Here is a 19,565-nt window from a genome sequence, read left to right as displayed (position 1 = left end):
TGGACAGGAGGTTTAAGCATGCATATGTGCTATGCAAGAAATGCAGAGAGAACCAAGAGGAAAGTAGGGGGGCAAACAAACTGTAAGAAAAATTCCTTATAGGAGTGAGTGTTGCCAGTAGAATGTTTCTTCAGTAACTCATTCCAGGGTGACCATCAATAAAATAACTGGTCTCAGAAATGGGTTGTCTGAAAAACTGCAAATAGTTGTGGACCACAGATCAAGTTTTCATGAAAGACACCAAAACAGCAGTTTCCTTAGCATTTGAGACTTTCTTTTTTGTGACATTTTTAGTTACAGCTAGCTAACCCCATGGATTTTTATTGCTTTACCTAGGATGACTGCCTCTTAAAGGTTTGGTATCCTATGACTGGTTGGAAGGCATCTCTTCTGCCCCAAGAGAATGAAGAAAAGAAAAAATGCTCAGGAGTTACCCACTTCTCATTTGTTTATTTGGCACATCCACGGGCAGTGACAGGATTTTCATGGCGTAACATCAGCAAGTACATGCCCAGGTTGGAATTTTTTTTATTATTATTATTTAAAAAAAAAACAAACAAGCAAATCTTTGACCAAATATTTTTTAACACTCTCCTTAAAGTTTGGCCATCAGAAACATTATTAGATTTCACTGCTTACACTTCCAATAAATAAAACCAGATAAACATCTTCCCATAAAATACTGTCTAAACTTCACTGCCTTCTCAAGTTATGCTAGAAAGCATAGATGTAGGGCTTCATTTTCACCAAACGGTGCTATGAAATTGGAAATTAAATACTTGTTAAAGAGTCTAGCATTTAGTAGCTATCTTCTATGCCTTGTTGTATATATTGGTGTTTAATTAGTTGCTCAATTTCATTTTTATTAGTAAAATTTATGTATTCTTCAAATAGTCCAACAAGTCAGTTTCCTAATTGCAGTTTTATAGTAACTGTTGAATTTATAAAATAATAACCATTCCATGTTCATGTGCACTTGTGCCAATGATCTACGGGTTTATCAGCATGCCAAAAATCACTAGTGATAGAAAACCTTTAGTTAGGGGAGAAGCACAAATTTGGATGAAACAATAACTACAAAATACTTGCCAACTCCCCTTATTTCTGCTGTGTCCATACAGCTAGTTTAATGACATTGGGTTGTAACCTTGATATGTCCATCATTAGGGGGTCAGTCTGTAACGTGTTACTCACATCATGTCTTGATGGCATCTGTCGGCTGTGGGCAGAGACATTGTTACCAGAAGATACTCTTCTTGGTGAGCAGATCTGTGAAACCAGCACTTCCAGCATTAGCAGCACCATCTCTCAATCTGGAAAGCAAAAGGACAAAATACAGCATGCACTAGAGGTACAAGTAAATAATTATTTTGTCAATTTTTTATTTCCAGATTCTTAAAACTTAAACATTTAAAGGATGTAAGGAAAAAGGATTTAAACTTGTAAGAATGTGTATTATCTAGTTCTTATAAGCATAGCAGAATGGTCTGAAATATTTAATGTCAATTTTTGAAGTCTATTTCTAAACACTGAAGAAGTCAGAGACTGCAGCTCTGCACCCAAGCTCGGTGTTTTTAGAAGACTGAAAGAAGTGCTTTGCCTTTGGCCAGAACTGATGTACCAAAGTGTCCTTGATTTCTGTTGAAACATATTTAAAATAATCCTTTAGAAATCAGTCTTCATTTCTTTGGTAGAAGGAGTTAAAAGCTTTAGGCTTTGTGTAAGTGAGAATTTTTACCTTGCTGTTTTTTTTTATTATTTATTATTTTATTTTTTATAACTATACCAGACAATTCATCATTTGAAAAATATGAGAAAAGGACAGAGGAGATCTTCAGTTCTTGTTACCCACACAGATGTATTGCCAGATCAACAGGGAACTCATGAAGTTCAGCGTCACATTTCACATCATGCAAATGCACTTGGTCACTTCCATATAGCAGCAAGCATCAATCCTAATACAGGTGAAGCACAACCATTTATTAAATTGTAATAATATATTTGCATAAAACAAAAAAAAAGGTGGGGTGGAGACTTAAGATGCACATTCTTTGTTTTTCTTGATTGAATACAGGGAATTTGCAGGAAGACTGTTATTTCACAAGTCTGTTACTTGGCATAGAGTTGTGTAAGACAGATGAGGCTGAATTTATTCTGAATAGCTTCAGCATGTCTAAAAAACAATTAAATTCATCTTTGCACATCAGAAAGCAAAAGAAACCTAAATTTCAGCTCTGCCTGGCATTTGATTGTTGGGTTTTGGGAAGCAATGGTATATGATTAATAGAGTGTTTGCGTCCAACAGTATATGTAGTGAATGAAAAAGATTTTTTGGCAGGAATCCAGCTGCTTTTTATAGAATAACGTAAAATATTTTAAACAAGGATAAGATTAAAGAGCAATTATGTGCCTTACCTGTAATCTGTCTATGAAATTACAACGCTGCAACCTATGAAATGGAGCAATTAAAACTGTTGAGTATCATTTACCATTCACATAAGAATAAATCTTCATTAAATTTATCTTAAAATATCTTTAATTTCCGTATTACAGTTGCATGTAGAAACTTGATCTGCATCTTACCTTTTCTAATCTTGCAAGCACAAATTATGTTCTACCTAAATTAAGTTAAATGTATTAACTAAGAAATCTCTGTGTGTATATATACATATATGCAAAACATGAGCATTTTATTAGATAGCTTTTTTTATTTGTTTAAAAATGTCCACAGATATTCCATCAGTCTTGGCTGGAACAGCTTTTAACACAGATGAAGGAAATGGAGGCTTCGTTGTTCACTGGTTGAATAATAAAGAATTTCATTTTACATCCTCTACTGAAGTATTTATGCAGCATCTAAGAAAAATTTCTGAACAGCAACTAGAACAAGATTTTGATGTTGAGGTTGAAGAGGAAGAAGAAACGGAAGAAAAAGAGAGAGGTTTACACATGAAATTAGATCATGGTTAGTAATACTGAGATACATAGCACAGTCATTATTTTGAAGGCATTAATGCAATAATTAATGCGATTACTTAGCACAAGAAGTATAAGTGCTAACATTTTATCACTAGTTTAAAATAAAAATATATTTACAGCTCAAATTTTGGCTGCTGTAATTGTAGGCAGGAAGAATTCAACATACTCTCTGTTGGAATGCAGTAGTGGCATAGTGAAAAAGAAAGGTAGCTTTTGTCTTTCATTTCCATTTTGGGTATATTCACTGAGCTATAAAATTGTGACTAAGAGCTGCTCTCTAATTACCTTACATCCTGATTGTCAGGAATGACATACCAATTTATGGCAAGCTTTAAGAAAGGTTGGACTTAGCTCCATTTTAATGCAACTGCATTGTTTCCAATACTGGTAAGATTTATATCTTAAACCTTAGGTCACCTGATGATCTCAACTGTAGCTGTTCACAAAGGAATGGAGAGACATACTTTGAAATTAATTATGGAAAACATATACTACCAGAAATACTTTACATTTCTGTGGGAGTGTCATTTGGCCAGTAAGAATGTGTAAAAATAAAAATCTTGGCTACAGAAATCATAAGACCAATTAGTGACAGTAAAGCAATGATACATTGTGTTATTTATAATGTCTAGGTTCTTAAAATCTAGATTATCAATGCAGTAGTTAAGTGTGGTAATTCTTATTGAACATGCAACACATACTGCTTCATCAGAGGTCACATTTCATTATTATCTTCTAAATTAAAAAACCACTAATTTGGAACCAGCATTCATAAAAAATGTGTGGTTTTACATAGTTGATCAGAATAATCTTAGCAGGGCATTACTCTGAGTATCTGGATTTTTATTACCAAAGAGAGCTGTTTCTACACTCAATGCATGAAGGCACATTGATACTACTATGTGCATGATGCATGTGCAGAGCAGATATTAATGGAACGTTTAGAAGATACTATGTGCATGAATGCAATCAGATACTCCTGTTAGCAGATTAAAAATCAGTGTTGTTTTGAGTAGAATCTGACAGGGAAATCTTTGCAGTGGTTAAAACAGCATATTTCATTTCTATTGCAGACTTGTCTGTAGATAGAGAATCAGAGACAGGGACTGGTACAGGCTCTTCAGAACATGAAGATGGAGAAAGAGAGGGAAGCCCTAAAACTTCTCTACTAGCAGGCCCACACATGCCTCTTCCAACAGTTTTGCTAGACCGGAAAATTGAGTTGCTCCTCACTGAATGGAACAAAAACCCAGATATGCTTTTTACTATTCATCCTGTTGATGGGACCTTTTTGGTATGGCATGTGAAATACTTAGATGAATACACTCCAGGCATCTTTCGACAAGTCCAGGTATTGTATATTTGAAATAGTTTTATTATTTATGGTCTAAATCAACAATCATTGTGTCCTTTCTTTTATATCTGAGCATCAGTACAAATTGACTTTTAAGTACTCCTGTGAAACAGCTAACATTTATTCAGACTTAAGCTGGGTTGTTATATTCTAATTTTTTCTTACTTTTTCTTTTTCTTTTTCTTTTTTTTTTTAGGTTGCATTTTCTTCCAGGATTCCTGTTGCATTTCCATCAGGAGATGCTAGTTCCCTTAGCAAAAATATTATGATGTATGCCTGCCCTGTCTTTATAAAAGATAACAGTAATGCTGTACATCAGAAGAAAATGGACTTTCCAGATAAGACTCTAGTAAATAAAGGACCAAGCTTTACTGAGGACAGTGAAAATATTACTATAGTTTCTCCCATAGTAATGATGATTTCCAAACATATAGATGGATCTCTCAATCAGTGGGCAGTTACATTTGCTGACAAATCAGCTTTCACTACTGTGCTAACTGTATCCCATAAATTTAGGTACTGTGGTCACCGTTTTCATCTCAATGATCTAGCTTGCCATTCTGTTTTACCATTACTGCTAACATCTTCTCATCATAATGCTCTATTAACTCCTGAATCAGACAGTTCCTGGGACTCTGACAGGATAAACAGAATCATGGATCCTATTAAATATGTGAAAGGTTCTTCTAGGCAGCAACTTAAAAATGCAGCAACCCGTACATTCCATGACCCGAACGCAATCTACAGTGAGCTGATTCTGTGGCGTGTAGACCCCATAGGACCTTTGTCATACACTGGAGGAGTATCTGAGTTGGCCCGAATCAACTCTCTTCATACCTCTGCTTTCTCTAACGTAGCCTGGCTTCCAACACTTATTCCCAGCTATTGCCTTGGTGAGTATAGTTAACTTGTTTCAAGACAGAGATCAGACTGTGAGAGACAGAAATAATTTGTTACAATAAATTACTGTATCTGTACTAAATCTGTACTTTTAATTGGAGAGTAGAAGGGAATATTCATAGATGTTCATTTTATTCAAAGAGCCTGGAGACAATAAACAAGAAAAAAAGCTATAGCTAATACCTTTTCTGAACAGCTTACCTTAGACTCCTGCTCTAAATCATCTCTGGGAACCTAAAGAAGCTGGATTTAGCCCTTCCAAGTACTGCTTTAGAGGTGACAGTGAAGAGAAAATAAGCATTTGAAAGAATGACAGTATTCCCTTAGGTGTATTATTTTTTTCCATGTTTGAACAATGGTTGTTAAACATGAATGTTCTAAGCAGAATTCATACAACTTTTATGAGGAGTTTCAGTTACGTAAATGAGAAGAAAAATAATTATTTCAAAGTTCGAATTATTATATTTTAATGCACACATTTCCTTTTTTTTTTTTGTACAGTACTTTATGAAAAGAACAATATTGTGGATTGTAATAGACTGCTTGATGGCATTTGACTGCCATTTTTTTCTTAAAATGAAATTGTGTTTTCCATTAGGTACGTACTGCAACTCTGCTAGTGCTTGCTTTGTTGCATCTGATGGCAAAAACCTGAGACTCTATCAAGCTGTTGTAGATGCACGAAAACTTCTGGACGAATTATCTGACCCCGAGTCATCTGTAAGTGTTATTTAGCAATGGCTTGAAAATATTAAAATAATATTAATTAAGGAAACATTACATGTTTTGCAGCTGTGTCTTTTATTTTTATGACTTTAAGCAAAGTAAAGCCTGATCTTGTACTGCTACTGTAAAAAGAAGCACATCTTTCCTTTTCTTTTCCATTATTCTGTTATTTCATAGGGTATTCTGCAAGACAGAACATGTCAGTATTCAGATGAGTCTGAGCAATCTGTTCTAGGAGCAGTGATTATGAACATTGCAGCAAAAATCATTACAGCATTCATTTTATATATTAGCTGTACTGATTTAATTTTTCTCATGTTGTGACAAAACCTGAAGCTTTAAACAAGAGCAAAGCAGTATATTTGATGTTTCATGGCACAGATACTACGTTCCGTTATGAAGGATAAATCTTTAATTAAAAACATCTAGTTTCCATAAAAATCGGTGTGCTATCCCTGTGCACAGCTGCAGACTGACAACAGTGCAAATGACTTGATAAATGCATTATTGGCAAGAGCCAAAATGACAACAGGAACAAGTCTGCTATGGTTTATGCCAACAAGGAAAGTTAAAGCATCAGTTTCTTGTAAATGACTGCAATTTCCTTCTGTCTGAAGGAAAAAATATGTCAACTCTTCTCATTTTATTTTGTTTCAGAAACTTATTGGGGAAGTATTTAACATTGTGAGCCAACAATCTACTGCTCGACCAGGATGCATTATCGAACTTGATGCAATAACAAACAAAGTAAATAAATGGTTAACTCTTTAAGGAGGGTCTCACATAAACATGTTTAATCGCTTTGTCTGTTAATTAACCTAATCTGTTGAAAAGAGGTAAAAGAGATGACATTTCTCTATGGTGATAATGACTGCCTTGAATTTTTGTTGATGTACTTTGTTTTAGATAGACAACTTTCTTTTAGCTGCTAGAAGCTCAAAGAGTTGTTAGAGTGTAACAATATTTTCTATACATAAATCTCACTGAAAACAAAACTGAACTAGAGTGGTTTACAAACTAGTTTGTAGTTTAAAGGAAAAAAACAAAACAATCCCCACAAACCCAAACAGAAAGATGAGCAACATTTAAAAAAACCCAAACCTGCAAACTAGACCTAACTCTTCCAAAAGGTAGGAATCATAGCCATATATGACTTCACTTTTTGTCTGTCTTGTAAGACAAATTTTTATCTGTTAATTAATACAGCTATACATTTCAAACAGAGGAGGTAGTATATTCACACCTTGTTGTTACTCACTTTGATCCTACACATTTCAGTGCTGTTTTCTGCTAGTAAGCAGCCTGTGAAAATTTTATCATTTCTTAATTAGACATTTGGATGCTTTAGACATATATAAATAAGTATTTCTCTATTTGTCAATAAATTTCTGTGTCTCTTATGTATTAATCACAGAGGATCTTCAATTTTAAGTTCAGATTTACAAAATATTTTTCTAAAATGTTTATAGATGAGTACAGGGATACTTCCTTTCCATATTTCTCAGGAAAAAGAGGGTGGTTTGCAGCATGAGAACTTTGCCATCACTGTCTTTGTGGGACATTTTGCATTGCCTGCAGGAAAGGATTTCACTGCTGGCAGCCTCCTGTATAGAGAGGTGGAGGAATTGCAAAGAAATCTGTTGCTGTCAGGAAGGGCAGCTGTCAAGATAGGAGGGAGGGAAAACCTATAATTCATTCCTTTCTTTAGATTGCCCAAGCAGTTCATTTGAAGAGGGGTAATAGTCTAAAGAGTTTTTGCCACTGTCATTTATTCAACACCTAAAGAAATAAAAACTAGATACAAATTCATCTGTCAATAACTGTGACAACAATGTTATTACAGAATTTGTGTAGCACAGTAGAACTTTGTGAAATTATTTGAATTTAAAAGAGTAGGTTCTAGAATATGCTGTTCTTAATATAAGAAGAAAATGTTTAATTTTTCTGCTGCATTAAAATAATTTTCAACATTATAAAACTGATCTGTGTTGGTAGCTAGATTGCATAAAATAAATAATTGCATTAGTACAAAATGTTGCTATACTGTTCTGGAAGTATAACTATTGCTTAATGTTTCAGTGTGGGTCAAACACACAACTGCTTCATGTCTTTCAAGAAGACTTCATTTTGGGATACAAACCACACAAGGAAGATGTGGAAGAGGAAGAAACCGAGATATTTTTCCAGCCTTCACAAGGTATAATATAAAAATAACTAGTGTGAATAAGTAGGCACCAAAACTATTCTTACAGAATACTGAAATCTAGCTAGCATATACTAGTTACCTTTTTAATGAGAAGCTATAAAATTCACTAAAACAGCTGTTTCATGTTGCTCCTGTGAATTGTTGTTTACATGGTAACAGTGTTAAGCAAAGGCTTAAGACTTTAATTTATACGACAAAGTCCATTTTAAAAAATGCTTTGTTATATATAAAAATATGTACAAAATAGGACAGAAACATATTTTTTGCATAAATATGTAGTTCCAAGTGATAAGGTGAATATATCTGACTTCTAAGTTAATACAAAAGGAAGTAACTGGGTAATTTGGTAGTAGACTCAAAACTTTACAACAAAAAGGAAGAAACCAGGCAAAGGGAAGAGTGTCTTTACAATCTAGCAAAATAGTTCAAACTGACTGGGAAGGCAAATATATCTAAAAAATTACATTTGCCACCAATACTCAGGTTGTCTCCAAGTCAGTCTTTATTTTCTTAATTCTTCTGGAGCCATGAGCAAACCAAGTGTTCAGTAAAAATGTTTTTAATATCACTGCTTTAATGTTTTAAATTAAGACATTTCTTTCAAAGAGAAATACAATTTGGTTTAGTATCAATGATTTTTAGAAAGTCTTCTGTTATTGAAAATTATTTCTGTTGAACGTAACTTTCATAATAGTGATAACAGGTTTTAATTACAGGGTATCGTCCACCACCTTTCTCAGAGAAGTTCTACCTGGTAGTAATTGAAAAAGATAGTAATGGCTGTTCTGTTCTTCAGATGTGGCATCTTCATCTTAAATCTGTGCAAGCCTGTTTAGGTGAGTAAGTGACTGTACTTTTCTTAGAGACAGATATTTCTTTCTTATTGTTTAAAAAAAAGCTTAGTAGTTGATTTTAAAACCAATTGTGTCACTGTTGTGAAGCAGAAGCCTCAAAGTCAGAAATCGTCAGCATAATTTATGAAAGGAGTAGAAGCAGTAGGATTTCGTACAAACAATATCAATATGTCAATAGCAATCAATTTCATTCTATATCAATAGCAATTAAAAAAAAATTGATAGGGTGAGTAATGTACTCAAGCACTGGAGTGTTTATTTTGAACTATCAGTATTTTAAAATTAATACTTAAATAGTCATAGCATGCAATAAAACTAACACAGCCTGCACACATCATATAATTATCTTCTGTGTAACTTAAGCAATGCTAAAAAATTAAATCTGATTAGAGGATATTCATGCCTTTTCCTTACTTATGAACAATTTTTTTAACACTGTTGGCAATTCTTCTTTTTATATAGCAAAACCAACTGAATCTACTTCATCAGAGAATAAGCTTAGTGTACCTGAGCAAAAGACTGTGGATTCTTCTCCTGATGTATCACCTGGCATAAGTCCCATTCCACGATCTTCATCAATTGCTAATCTTCAGACTGCTAGTAAACTCATTCTGAGCTCCAGACTTGTGTACAGTCAACCTCTGGATCTTCCTGTTGGTGTAGAAGTGGTAAGAGCAACTCCTTCGGCAGGTAAATTTTTTTCTATCCAATTGGTCCACTAATTTGCCTTCTTGTTTCTAGGCTTGCATCTCCTCAGCCTATCTCATTCTGATTGACTGATACAGGGAACATGAGACTAAAAAGGCTCTCTCAAATAATTGTGTCCACATCACGTTACCTTTTAATAAATTTATCAAGTCCCCACAGGAAAGCTGTTCATGAAACTTACTGTTCGCTTATAGTTGGTAAATCAACTTCTGGTCTTAATTTATTAATAAACAATTTATACCTGCTTATTCATCTGCCAGCATGAATGTGTTGGGTATATAGTGCTTTATTTACCTGATGCACTTACACCACCTTCTGTTTCTCTGTCTTTTTGTGTTGTTTTTTTGTCACCCTTCACTCTTATGTTTCATTTTGGTAGGCTATATGAACCTAATCTTATGTTCCTTAGTATCATCTGATTAAGGCTTTGTATTCCTTTGATTATTCTAACAACCCTTCTCTGAATTAGTTTAGCTCCAGCTTAACTTATTTGACTAGAGACCAGAAATGCAGATGATTAGTAACGTTCAAGCTGCAAGACTGTTACTACACTTACCCGACTCCAACTTAGAAAAATAATAATACTAGGTTGTAAAGTTCTCCATCAGTAGTGGGACAGTATTGTGACTACCTTTATTCATATAGACATTCTTCTTCATATTAATAAAAGTAAATGTTTTTGTTCTAACTTTAGGTCACCTGAGTTCTTCATCGATATACCCAGTCTGCCTTGCACCTTATTTGATAGTAACATCGTGCTCAGACAACAGAGTGCGGTTCTGGAGATGCACTGTAGAGGCAGACCTAAACAGCAAAAATGAAGAAAGAGAAACATATCATTGGAGAAAATGGCCTTTAATGAATGATGAAGGAGAAGACAATAGCAGTACAGTGAGCATAGTAGGGAGGCCAGTTGCTGTTAGCTGTTCTTACACCGGACGTCTTGCAGTAGCATACAAGCAACCCATACAGCATAATGGCTTTATTTCCAAGGAATTTTCCATGCATGTTTGTATACTGGAATGTGAGTCTACAGGAGGATCAGAATGGGTTTTGGAACAGACAATTCATCTGGATGATTTAGTTAAGGTTGGAAATGTACTTGATTCAAGGATCAGTGTAGACAGCAACTTATTTGTTTACAGTAAATCAGATGCTTTTTTAAATAAAGACAAATACTCGGTGCCCAGCATCAAGCATTTGGTGCATTTGGACTGGGTATCAAAAGAAGATGGTTCACATATATTGACAGTTGGAGTTGGTGCCAACATCTTCATGTATGGAAGACTTTCAGGGATTGTAACAGATCAGACCAGCAGCAAAGAGGGAGTAGCTGTCATTACTTTACCACTAGGTGGTAGCATAAAACAAGGTATAAAGTCAAAATGGGTCTTGCTTAGATCAATTGATCTGGTGTCATCTGTAGATGGCACTCCTTCACTGCCTGTTTCTCTGTCCTGGGTGAGAGATGGCATACTGGTAGTGGGGATGGACTGTGAAATGCATGTTTATGCCCAGTGGAAACATGCTGTCAAGTTTGGTGATGGAGAAAGTGACGTTTTTACTACTGAAGACTCAGCAACACAAGATCCACTCAAAACAAGCTTGATAGCGAAAAAGACCAGTGTGATTGATGGGGCAGGTGTTGTGGATGATGTTTTTGGCACTCCAACTGTGGTTCAGGATGGTGGCCTTTTTGAAGCTGCTCATGTTCTTTCACCTACTCTCCCCCAGTATCATCCAACCCAGTTATTAGAACTTATGGATCTGGGTAAAGTTCGCCGAGCCAAAGCTATTCTATCGCATTTAGTTAAATGTATTGCAGGAGAAGTTGCAATAGTTAAAGACCCAGAAGCTGGAGAAGGAACTGGTCCTAAACGCCATCTTTCTCGCACCATTAGTGTAAGTGGTAGTACTGCAAAGGATACCATCACAGCTGGGAAAGATGGTACTAGAGACTACACAGAGATAGACTCAATTCCACCGCTGCCACTGTATGCACTGCTTGCTGCAGATCAAGATGCTGCTTACGTTTCTGAAGAAACTTCTAAAATACCTCAGGGCTCTGAAGATCATGCTAAGAGAAAAACAGAGGATCAGTACTCAGATCTATTCCAGGTTCCACCTGTTACAACTGATGACTTTATTGATTTTGAGCCTGAAAAGAGGGAAAGTAAATCCAAAGTTATTAATTTGTCACAGTACGGTCCGACTTACTTTGGCCGAGAACATGCGAGTGTCCTTTCAAGCCACCTGATGCACTCAAGTCTGCCAGGCCTCACTCGACTGGAGCAGATGTTCCTTGTAGCTTTGGCAGACACTGTGGCCATGACCAGCACTGAACTAGATGAGAACAGAGATAAGAATTACTCAGGTTAGTAACCAATATATTATTGAATTAACATTCTTGTTCTTCTCAGCAAAGGTAAATTAAGTCCTTGGATATTCTGAGATAACAAGGCTGAAAGCTAGCATCAGTTATTCAGACTAGATATGGCAGGAGAGACAAACACTGAAATATAAATCTCTGCTTATATTTCATATGTAATAAATAACTTGTACTTGAGGTTCTTGGCAAGTTTAGAAACATACATTCCTCACACACTGCATATGGTAGGTTGTATATATGCCTCTTTACTCACCTGCTTGTTCAAAAGGCAGTATTTTATATTTTACAGGAAGAGATACCTTAGATGAATGTGGCTTAAGATACTTGCTGGCGATGCGCCTGCATACCTGCCTTCTGACATCACTCCCACCTCTCTATCGAGTTCAGCTGCTTCATCAAGGTAATTCTTAAAGCTAAGTACTGTTCTCATTTGATCCACTTAAGTTGACAGGTTCTGGTTATGCTTGATTTACAATATTACGATATTTCTATTGCCTGCATATTCATTTTATATTATAACTATACCATTAAGGCCTTCACCTTGCAAAGGCTTAGTACATGCTTCCCTACATGCACTGTGAATAGCAAAAAAACACAGCTCTAGCCCAGATGACAGGCTCTGCCCCCATTCAGTTTGAGGCATGAGTAAGTTCCCCAAGCAAATAACACACAGATTGTGTACATATTTCATTGGTTCTGCTGGAGGAATGAAAATACTGCTTTAAAAGAGCATGTCTTTATCTTACCTTAAGGATTATTTTATTTTTTCCAGCACGGCAGGTTTCTCCCTTGCACAATCTGAATAAATGCCCTTGTTAAATGCAAGGGAAAAAAAGCAGTTCCCTCCTAAACAGTAAACAGAAAGGTTTCTGGCCCAGAATGGGTCTGCCTCAGAGATAAGGGTATTTTCCCTCAGTCTTTCACTATATAACTTTAGTACATACATGAACAGGGTACTGGGAAAGAATGGAAGAAGCACTGAGGATATTTAGCAGCTCTACTTCCTGTTGAAATAGTCCCTTCTCAAATCTACCTAATGCTTGGGCTTGGAGATCCCACTTTGCTTCTCTGATATATTCTATTTGCTTATTAAAAGTCTTGATGTTCTGAATTTTATTATGTTATCATTTAGGCCTATCTACTTGTCATTTTGCATGGGCTTTTCATTCTGAGGCTGAGGAGGAATTGATCAATATGATTCCTGCTATCCAGAAGGGAGACCCACAGTGGTCTGAATTAAGAGCTATGGGTATTGGTTGGTGGGTCAGGAATATCAACACGCTCCGAAGGTGCATTGAGAAGGTACATTTATTGCTTACAAATTATAGTTACATGCTCTTACGTGTGCCTTAACAGATACACACAGTGACTTGGACAGAGCAGATTCCTTTGTATTCCAATCCAGCCAGGAGACTGTGTAACTATTTTTTTTTATTATTTTTTTTTTTGTGCTAACTCATGTTGGCAGTTCTGGCTTACACATTTTGTTATTCAGTAGTAAGATGTAATATTGGTCTAGGGAAAAGCCATTTCTGAAGCACCTAATTTCCCCCTTCCCTATAATTTACAGTATGCTAAAGATCATATTAAGTACTCTGTTTTAAGAAGAATCCTGCTTCAGATACGTGAGATGGTAGATACCTAAGTTAAACAGGGAATCATGCTTTGAGTTCATTAGTGGGTTATATTTAAGAAATAAATTAGCTAAAAATATTAGTAAGTAAAAACTAGAGAGTCTTTTTGCAAATATAGTATTTTTTATAATGGAGTATATAGAACAAAGAAGATCTGAACTGTAAATAAATGCAGGCTTTACTCTTCCAAAGAGTTGCAAAATTACTGTTTCTTAGAAATATGCACCCATATTATGTAAAACCAAAATAACACCAAATAGCTTTTGCATGCAGAGCTTTCTTATGGGAGGTCTAATAATTTATAACATGCAATATTTTTGAGATAATATCTAAACTGTTTCCTAGAGATACTAAAGAGATTAAAATCCTTACTTTAGTAAGAATTTCAGCTTTCTTGTAACTTGGAATTTGATAGATTTGAATCATTATGAGGTTTTGCTTTAAATTACAACAAATAATGCAGATTGAAATGTCAGTGGAACAGAAGTACTTAATAGCTTACTAAATTTCCAAGTCATCTGTTGTAAAAATACATTAATTTTTAAAAGTTACAGGATACTCAAAGGCTCCAGGAGCAAAACTTAATTATCCTAGTACTCCAAATCAAATGCAATTCCATCTGAGTCCTATACAAAACCCAGTGTTTACTAAAGACATACTTGTATTAGCTTAAGTATATGTAAATAACGGATTGCACCTAATAGAATGTTACTGTAACACTTCTAAAGAAAATATTTTTCTTTTCTCATTTATAATGTCACACCATGGTTGAGAGGAGTTAACATATGCAGTACTGCTGCTTTTTTGACTCTTAAGAACATTTACAGTGTAATGAGAGCTGTCAGGTATGAATAAAACATTCTGACAGAAATTACTGTTGCTTTGTAGATATAATACAGTCACCTAGACCATCCTGTCTGGCAGAGAACATATATTATTTAATTAAAAGCAGGCTTTATATTTTCAGTAAATAGGTTTTGTTTACTACAGGTTGCAAAAGCTTCATTCCAGAGGAACAATGATGCCTTAGATGCTGCACTTTTTTACCTTGCTATGAAGAAAAAGGCAGTGGTGTGGGGTCTGTTTAGGTGAGTTCTGCCAACTGTAAGTTTCATTAAATCTTAACTGAATCAGGAATGCAAAGCAGAATTCATTCGATATTAGAGTTTAATTTAAAGAGAGTTGTTCAAATGACTGTGAGCTAAAGTTACTTTATAAGATGTTGTCTTTTTTCCATTTCCTTATGCAGATCCCAGCATGATGAAAAGATGACTGCCTTTTTCAGCCACAACTTCAGTGAAGATAGATGGCGCAAAGCTGCATTAAAGAACGCCTTTGCTTTGTTGGGAAAGCAACGCTTTGAACAATCAGCTGCATTTTTCTTGCTAGCAGGTTCACTCAAAGATGCTATAGAGGTAACCACTTCTGAGAAATTAAGTTTCAGTTTCTAATTTGACCTATGTAACTGCATCCTTACAAACAGTTCTCTGCTGATCTTTTCACAAATTGTGGCAGCACAAATGGTCTGCTGTGTCTACACGACCCCATTATGCCCCGCAGACATACCATTTACCTCCACAATACTGTGAAAAGAAGCTTGGAAACTGATCTGAAGGCCAGAATAATTGTTCACACACATCAGTCCTCAGTGGAAGCACTCTCGGGAATACCAGTCATGACCCTTCTGGCAAAGCTTCCTGTTTGATCAGCACAGTTGCAGCACTCTGTTCAGCCTCCGGCTATTCTGCATGACCTATTTTTACAACATTAGGTTAAAAAAAAAAGTTCTCTTCTGAAGCAGCCCTAGGACCCCTTTTTAGTGGAGCTGTGATGCTGCCTTCCACAAGGGAGGTGAGAGCTGTAAGAAGAATCATAAGCTAGGCAGTACCTCTCAGGAGAGAATGGGAATTAGAGAACCTTTAGTTATCCTGTGTATTCATATGCAGTGTGTTTGTCTTTACCTGAGAATGTAAAGCATTTTTCTCAGGGATGTAATTCTGCAGATGAGACAGAGTAAAGAACATCTTACCAGTGATGTATTAACATTAAAGTTGTAAGATATGTTTCTTAGCAAGTAGAATAACAATAACATAGTAAATTTTGACATGCTGATGTACTGCTCTGCTTATCATAGTTTCTGAAATAGAAGTAAACTTCTTTCCAAATGTTACTGAGACATCTACCACTTGCCATATTTTTGACCCAAAGATGAATATATACTTTAAAGAACAGATATGGTGAGAAAAAAAATTATCTGTTCTGTAAACACATATTGCTTCATTGTTATTTTAAAGAACTATCTTTCCCTCAATAAAGCAACCATTTCCCCACTTCTTACTGTAGGTGTGCCTTGAGAAAATGGAAGACATCCAGTTGGCTATGGTTATTGCTCGTTTATATGAATCAGAGTTTGAAACCTCTGTCACATACACCTCCATTCTTTATGAGAAGATTTTGGGTTGCCATAAGGATGGAACTGAGTTCAGCTGCACTAAATTGCATTCTGATCCATTCCTGAGAAGCATTGCATACTGGATCATGAAAGATTACACAAGAGCACTGGACACATTATTGGAACAAACACCTAAAGATGATGATGAAAACCCAGGTAAGGGAAAAACATTTTTCTGATGGTACAAGCTTATTAAAGACAAAGTAGGGAAGGAGAAATAGTTGGTATGTATGCGGTCCCTTCTCTTGAGATGCCATTATGCTGAAATCATTAATTGGCTTATGTACTGGCCTGCTCAATTTCTCCTTCTTTGAAACCTAGTATTTTTCCAATTTCTTCCAAGGGCATGTCTCCAGCCACCCACTATCAAACTTGGTTCTGCTGTCAGATAAGCTCAGGAGGGCTTTCTTTGTTTGATACTTCTCTACAATACCTCTCTCTGCTATTGAATGCTGTCTGATCTTTATTCCAGTGCACTTAGATTCCCATTCTTGCATTTAGGAACCAGCAGAGTTCTATCAGAATTTTCTATCCTGTCTCTTCTGAGATTAATGTTAAGTGACAAGTGGCTACATAGGTTTCTGTGGCATATTCCCTCCCTTGGGGAAATCTCTACCTGGCTGATCTTCTCAACTCTTTTTTAGGCTTAGCTGAGAGGATATAACTGTGAGGCAAGTGAGAGATTTTAGTATTTTTCTACTCATCCAGCTCATACCTGTTAATCTTTTTGTGGGGAATAAATAATTTTTTCATTTTATGTTGGCAACTAGACCCAAATCTGTCTTTGTTTTTGTGTTTTGACAAATATCTGTAGTGCCGGAAATACTGCAAAACAGAAACCATTTTAAAGCCAATGTCAATAGATATCATGTCTGTTTAATTCCTTAGTTATTGTCAAGTCATGCAATCCTGTGGTGTTCAGTTTTTACAATTACCTTCGGACCCACCCTTTGCTCATCCGAAGATACTTCCGCTCACCAGAAGGGACTCTGGCCACCCTGGGTCTGAAAACTGAGAAAAGCTTTGTTGATAAAATCAATCTTATAGAAAGAAAATTATTCTTCACTACTGCAAATGCTCATTTTAAGGTGGGCTGCCCTGTACTAGCTCTTGAAGTCCTTTCCAAAATTCCAAAAGTAAGAAAAAAGTCCCCTGTAGCTGCAGAGAAAGATTCACCGAGTTCTCCAGTGCAGACTGGTGTTTCAGATTCCAAAGCCCCAAGGGATGGTGCTGGAAGTGATGATACAGACTGGTCAAAGCCAATTTCAACTTCCTTGGCTTTGGAGAGTACTGCTGAATCTTCAGCACAATTTGACTGGAGTCAACCAGCAGTGAAATTTGATGATGAGCCCCTTACTCTTGATTGGGGTGAAGACAAAAACGGGTCAGACGAAGAGGACAAGGATGTTGGTATAATGATGAAAAACTCAAAATCTGATTCTAAAAATGGAGAAGCTGAGAAGAGCTCAGATACCAACATCCCACAAACACCACATGAGGAGATTTCTGATGCAGGTGACACGGAAGTTGACGTTATTGCTGAACAACTGAAGTTCAGAGCCTGTTTGAAGATCCTTATGACTGAACTGAGGACTTTGGCTACAGGTTATGAAGTAGATGGAGGAAAGCTCAGATTTCAGCTGTACAACTGGCTTGAAAAAGAGATTGCTGCTATGCATGAAATATGCAACCATGATGCAGGGGGCAAAGACTATTGCAAAACATACACCAAAGCACATGGGGACCTACTTGATCATGATGATGTGATGGATAAGCCAGACATTGGGTCATATGAGCGGCACCAGATAGAAAGACGCAGATTACAAGCAAAACGAGAACACGCTGAAAGACGAAAGTGGTGGCTGCAGAAGAACCAAGCTCTTCTGAGAGTTTTTCTAAGTTACTGTAGTCTTCATGGGGCACAAGGTGGTGGTTTAGCATCTGTAAGAATGGAGCTGAAGTTCTTGCTGCAAGAGTCACAACAGGTAAAACAAATCCAATTAATTTCTGTTGACAAGTGTAAACAGCTCTGGACTGTCAGTTTTGTCAAATGCTTAAGTTTGTGCCTGGATAGATGCTTCTTCTGTTCTGCAGGTCTGATGGTCAAGACCATTTTAATGTTCTTGGAGAAGGAACTTGGTATTTAAGTTTGCTGCTTTTCCACATCCTGATAATTTGGTTCCTAAGAATCTGTTATATGACACTGAGGATTAGGCTGCCTATAACTATGGAACATAGCTGTTGCTGTTTATATTATAGTTGCAGCATTATATTTATGTTCCAATGAAATAAGAATTTTGATCATAATATTCTGGGTACCCATATAAGAAATCCATAGTTGCTGAAATATAATAATCTCATTACTTAAACCTCTGCAAATTATGGAAGGGAGCTACAAGGAATGGGATCTTATCTGCAGGACTCAACAAATAACACCAAATTAGACAGGGTAGTGCTCTCTTTTACTATATTATGGCATTTTCTACATTTATTTCATGCAAAAATAGGTATTTTCCAGCAAGTATTAATGACCAACCTGAGCCACAGTAGATAATCTGATACTGGGATAGTTGCTCTAGTGGTAGATTTATCACATTTCCAACAGGCGCAGTCCTGTTGTGGTGGTATTAGGCTTAGCACATGCTTCTAAGAATACAAAAAAAAAAAATTCTGTTCATTTCTACCTGAGAAACTCAGATTAGTGCAAATTTGACTTTGTTATTAAACACAGGTCATTCACTATTACGTCAACTCATGCTACTGGAAATGCATTTTTATAGTTAGTGTTTCTTAATAGACAATCCCAACACTTCCTAATGAGCCACATAAAAATACTGTTCCTGCACCAAATCAAACTGTTCCAGCAAACTTTGCTATCATGTCTGATCCATGTTACTGTATTAATTACCTTTGACATCAGTTACGGTAAAATCTTGTCTGTACTGGATAGACTGCAGTGGAAGAGGATAAATTACCCTGGAAAAACATTTAAAATGTAAAATTATCGCTTTTAAAAAACTTGTTTTTCCTCATAGCAATAATTTTAAATACAGGCTTTTCTTTTAAACAGGAAACTACTGTAAAACAACTTCAGTCTCCACTTCCATTACCTACAACACTGCCGTTGCTTTCTGCAAGCATAGCATCCACAAAAACTGTGATAGCTAATCCCGTGCTGTATTTGAACAACCACATCCATGACATTCTTTACACAATCGTGCAGATGAAATCTCCACCACATCCTGATATTGAAGATGTCAAGGTAATGAAAATCTTTCAGGAGATGCTAAACGATTTTTTAATAAAATGGGGAGTGTGCATGCGACAATAAAACATATCGAGTTAACTTTTCAACACTTAAGT

The 19,565-nt window shown here is 36.0% G+C and overlaps 1 protein-coding gene across 5 annotated transcripts in view; it reads left to right on the top strand.

The window, feature by feature from the left end:
* DMXL2 (Dmx like 2) overlaps positions 1–19,565 on the top strand; it is a 50,401-nt gene that overhangs the window by 12,845 nt on the left and 17,991 nt on the right. For all 5 annotated transcript variants that reach the window (XM_051628154.1, XM_051628152.1, XM_051628153.1 and 2 more), the window contains exons 7-25: positions 337–515; positions 1,168–1,351; positions 1,790–1,964; positions 2,732–2,965; positions 4,053–4,330; positions 4,530–5,226; positions 5,832–5,953; positions 6,617–6,706; positions 8,039–8,156; positions 8,882–9,001; positions 9,482–9,709; positions 10,422–12,101; positions 12,406–12,516; positions 13,249–13,418; positions 14,741–14,838; positions 15,000–15,165; positions 16,094–16,358; positions 17,091–18,187; positions 19,273–19,464. In XM_051628154.1, the coding sequence (XP_051484114.1) occupies positions 337–515; positions 1,168–1,351; positions 1,790–1,964; positions 2,732–2,965; positions 4,053–4,330; positions 4,530–5,226; positions 5,832–5,953; positions 6,617–6,706; positions 8,039–8,156; positions 8,882–9,001; positions 9,482–9,709; positions 10,422–12,101; positions 12,406–12,516; positions 13,249–13,418; positions 14,741–14,838; positions 15,000–15,165; positions 16,094–16,358; positions 17,091–18,187; positions 19,273–19,464 (6,204 nt within the window). The remainder of the gene's footprint in view (positions 1–336; positions 516–1,167; positions 1,352–1,789; positions 1,965–2,731; positions 2,966–4,052; positions 4,331–4,529; positions 5,227–5,831; positions 5,954–6,616; positions 6,707–8,038; positions 8,157–8,881; positions 9,002–9,481; positions 9,710–10,421; positions 12,102–12,405; positions 12,517–13,248; positions 13,419–14,740; positions 14,839–14,999; positions 15,166–16,093; positions 16,359–17,090; positions 18,188–19,272; positions 19,465–19,565) is intronic.

Source organism: Apus apus, chromosome 10 (assembly GCF_020740795.1).
Source record: "Apus apus isolate bApuApu2 chromosome 10, bApuApu2.pri.cur, whole genome shotgun sequence".
NCBI classification, from domain to species: domain Eukaryota; kingdom Metazoa; phylum Chordata; class Aves; order Apodiformes; family Apodidae; genus Apus; species Apus apus.
The sequence above is the reverse complement of the archived record's forward strand: the minus strand, read 5'-3'. Positions and strand labels throughout refer to the sequence as shown.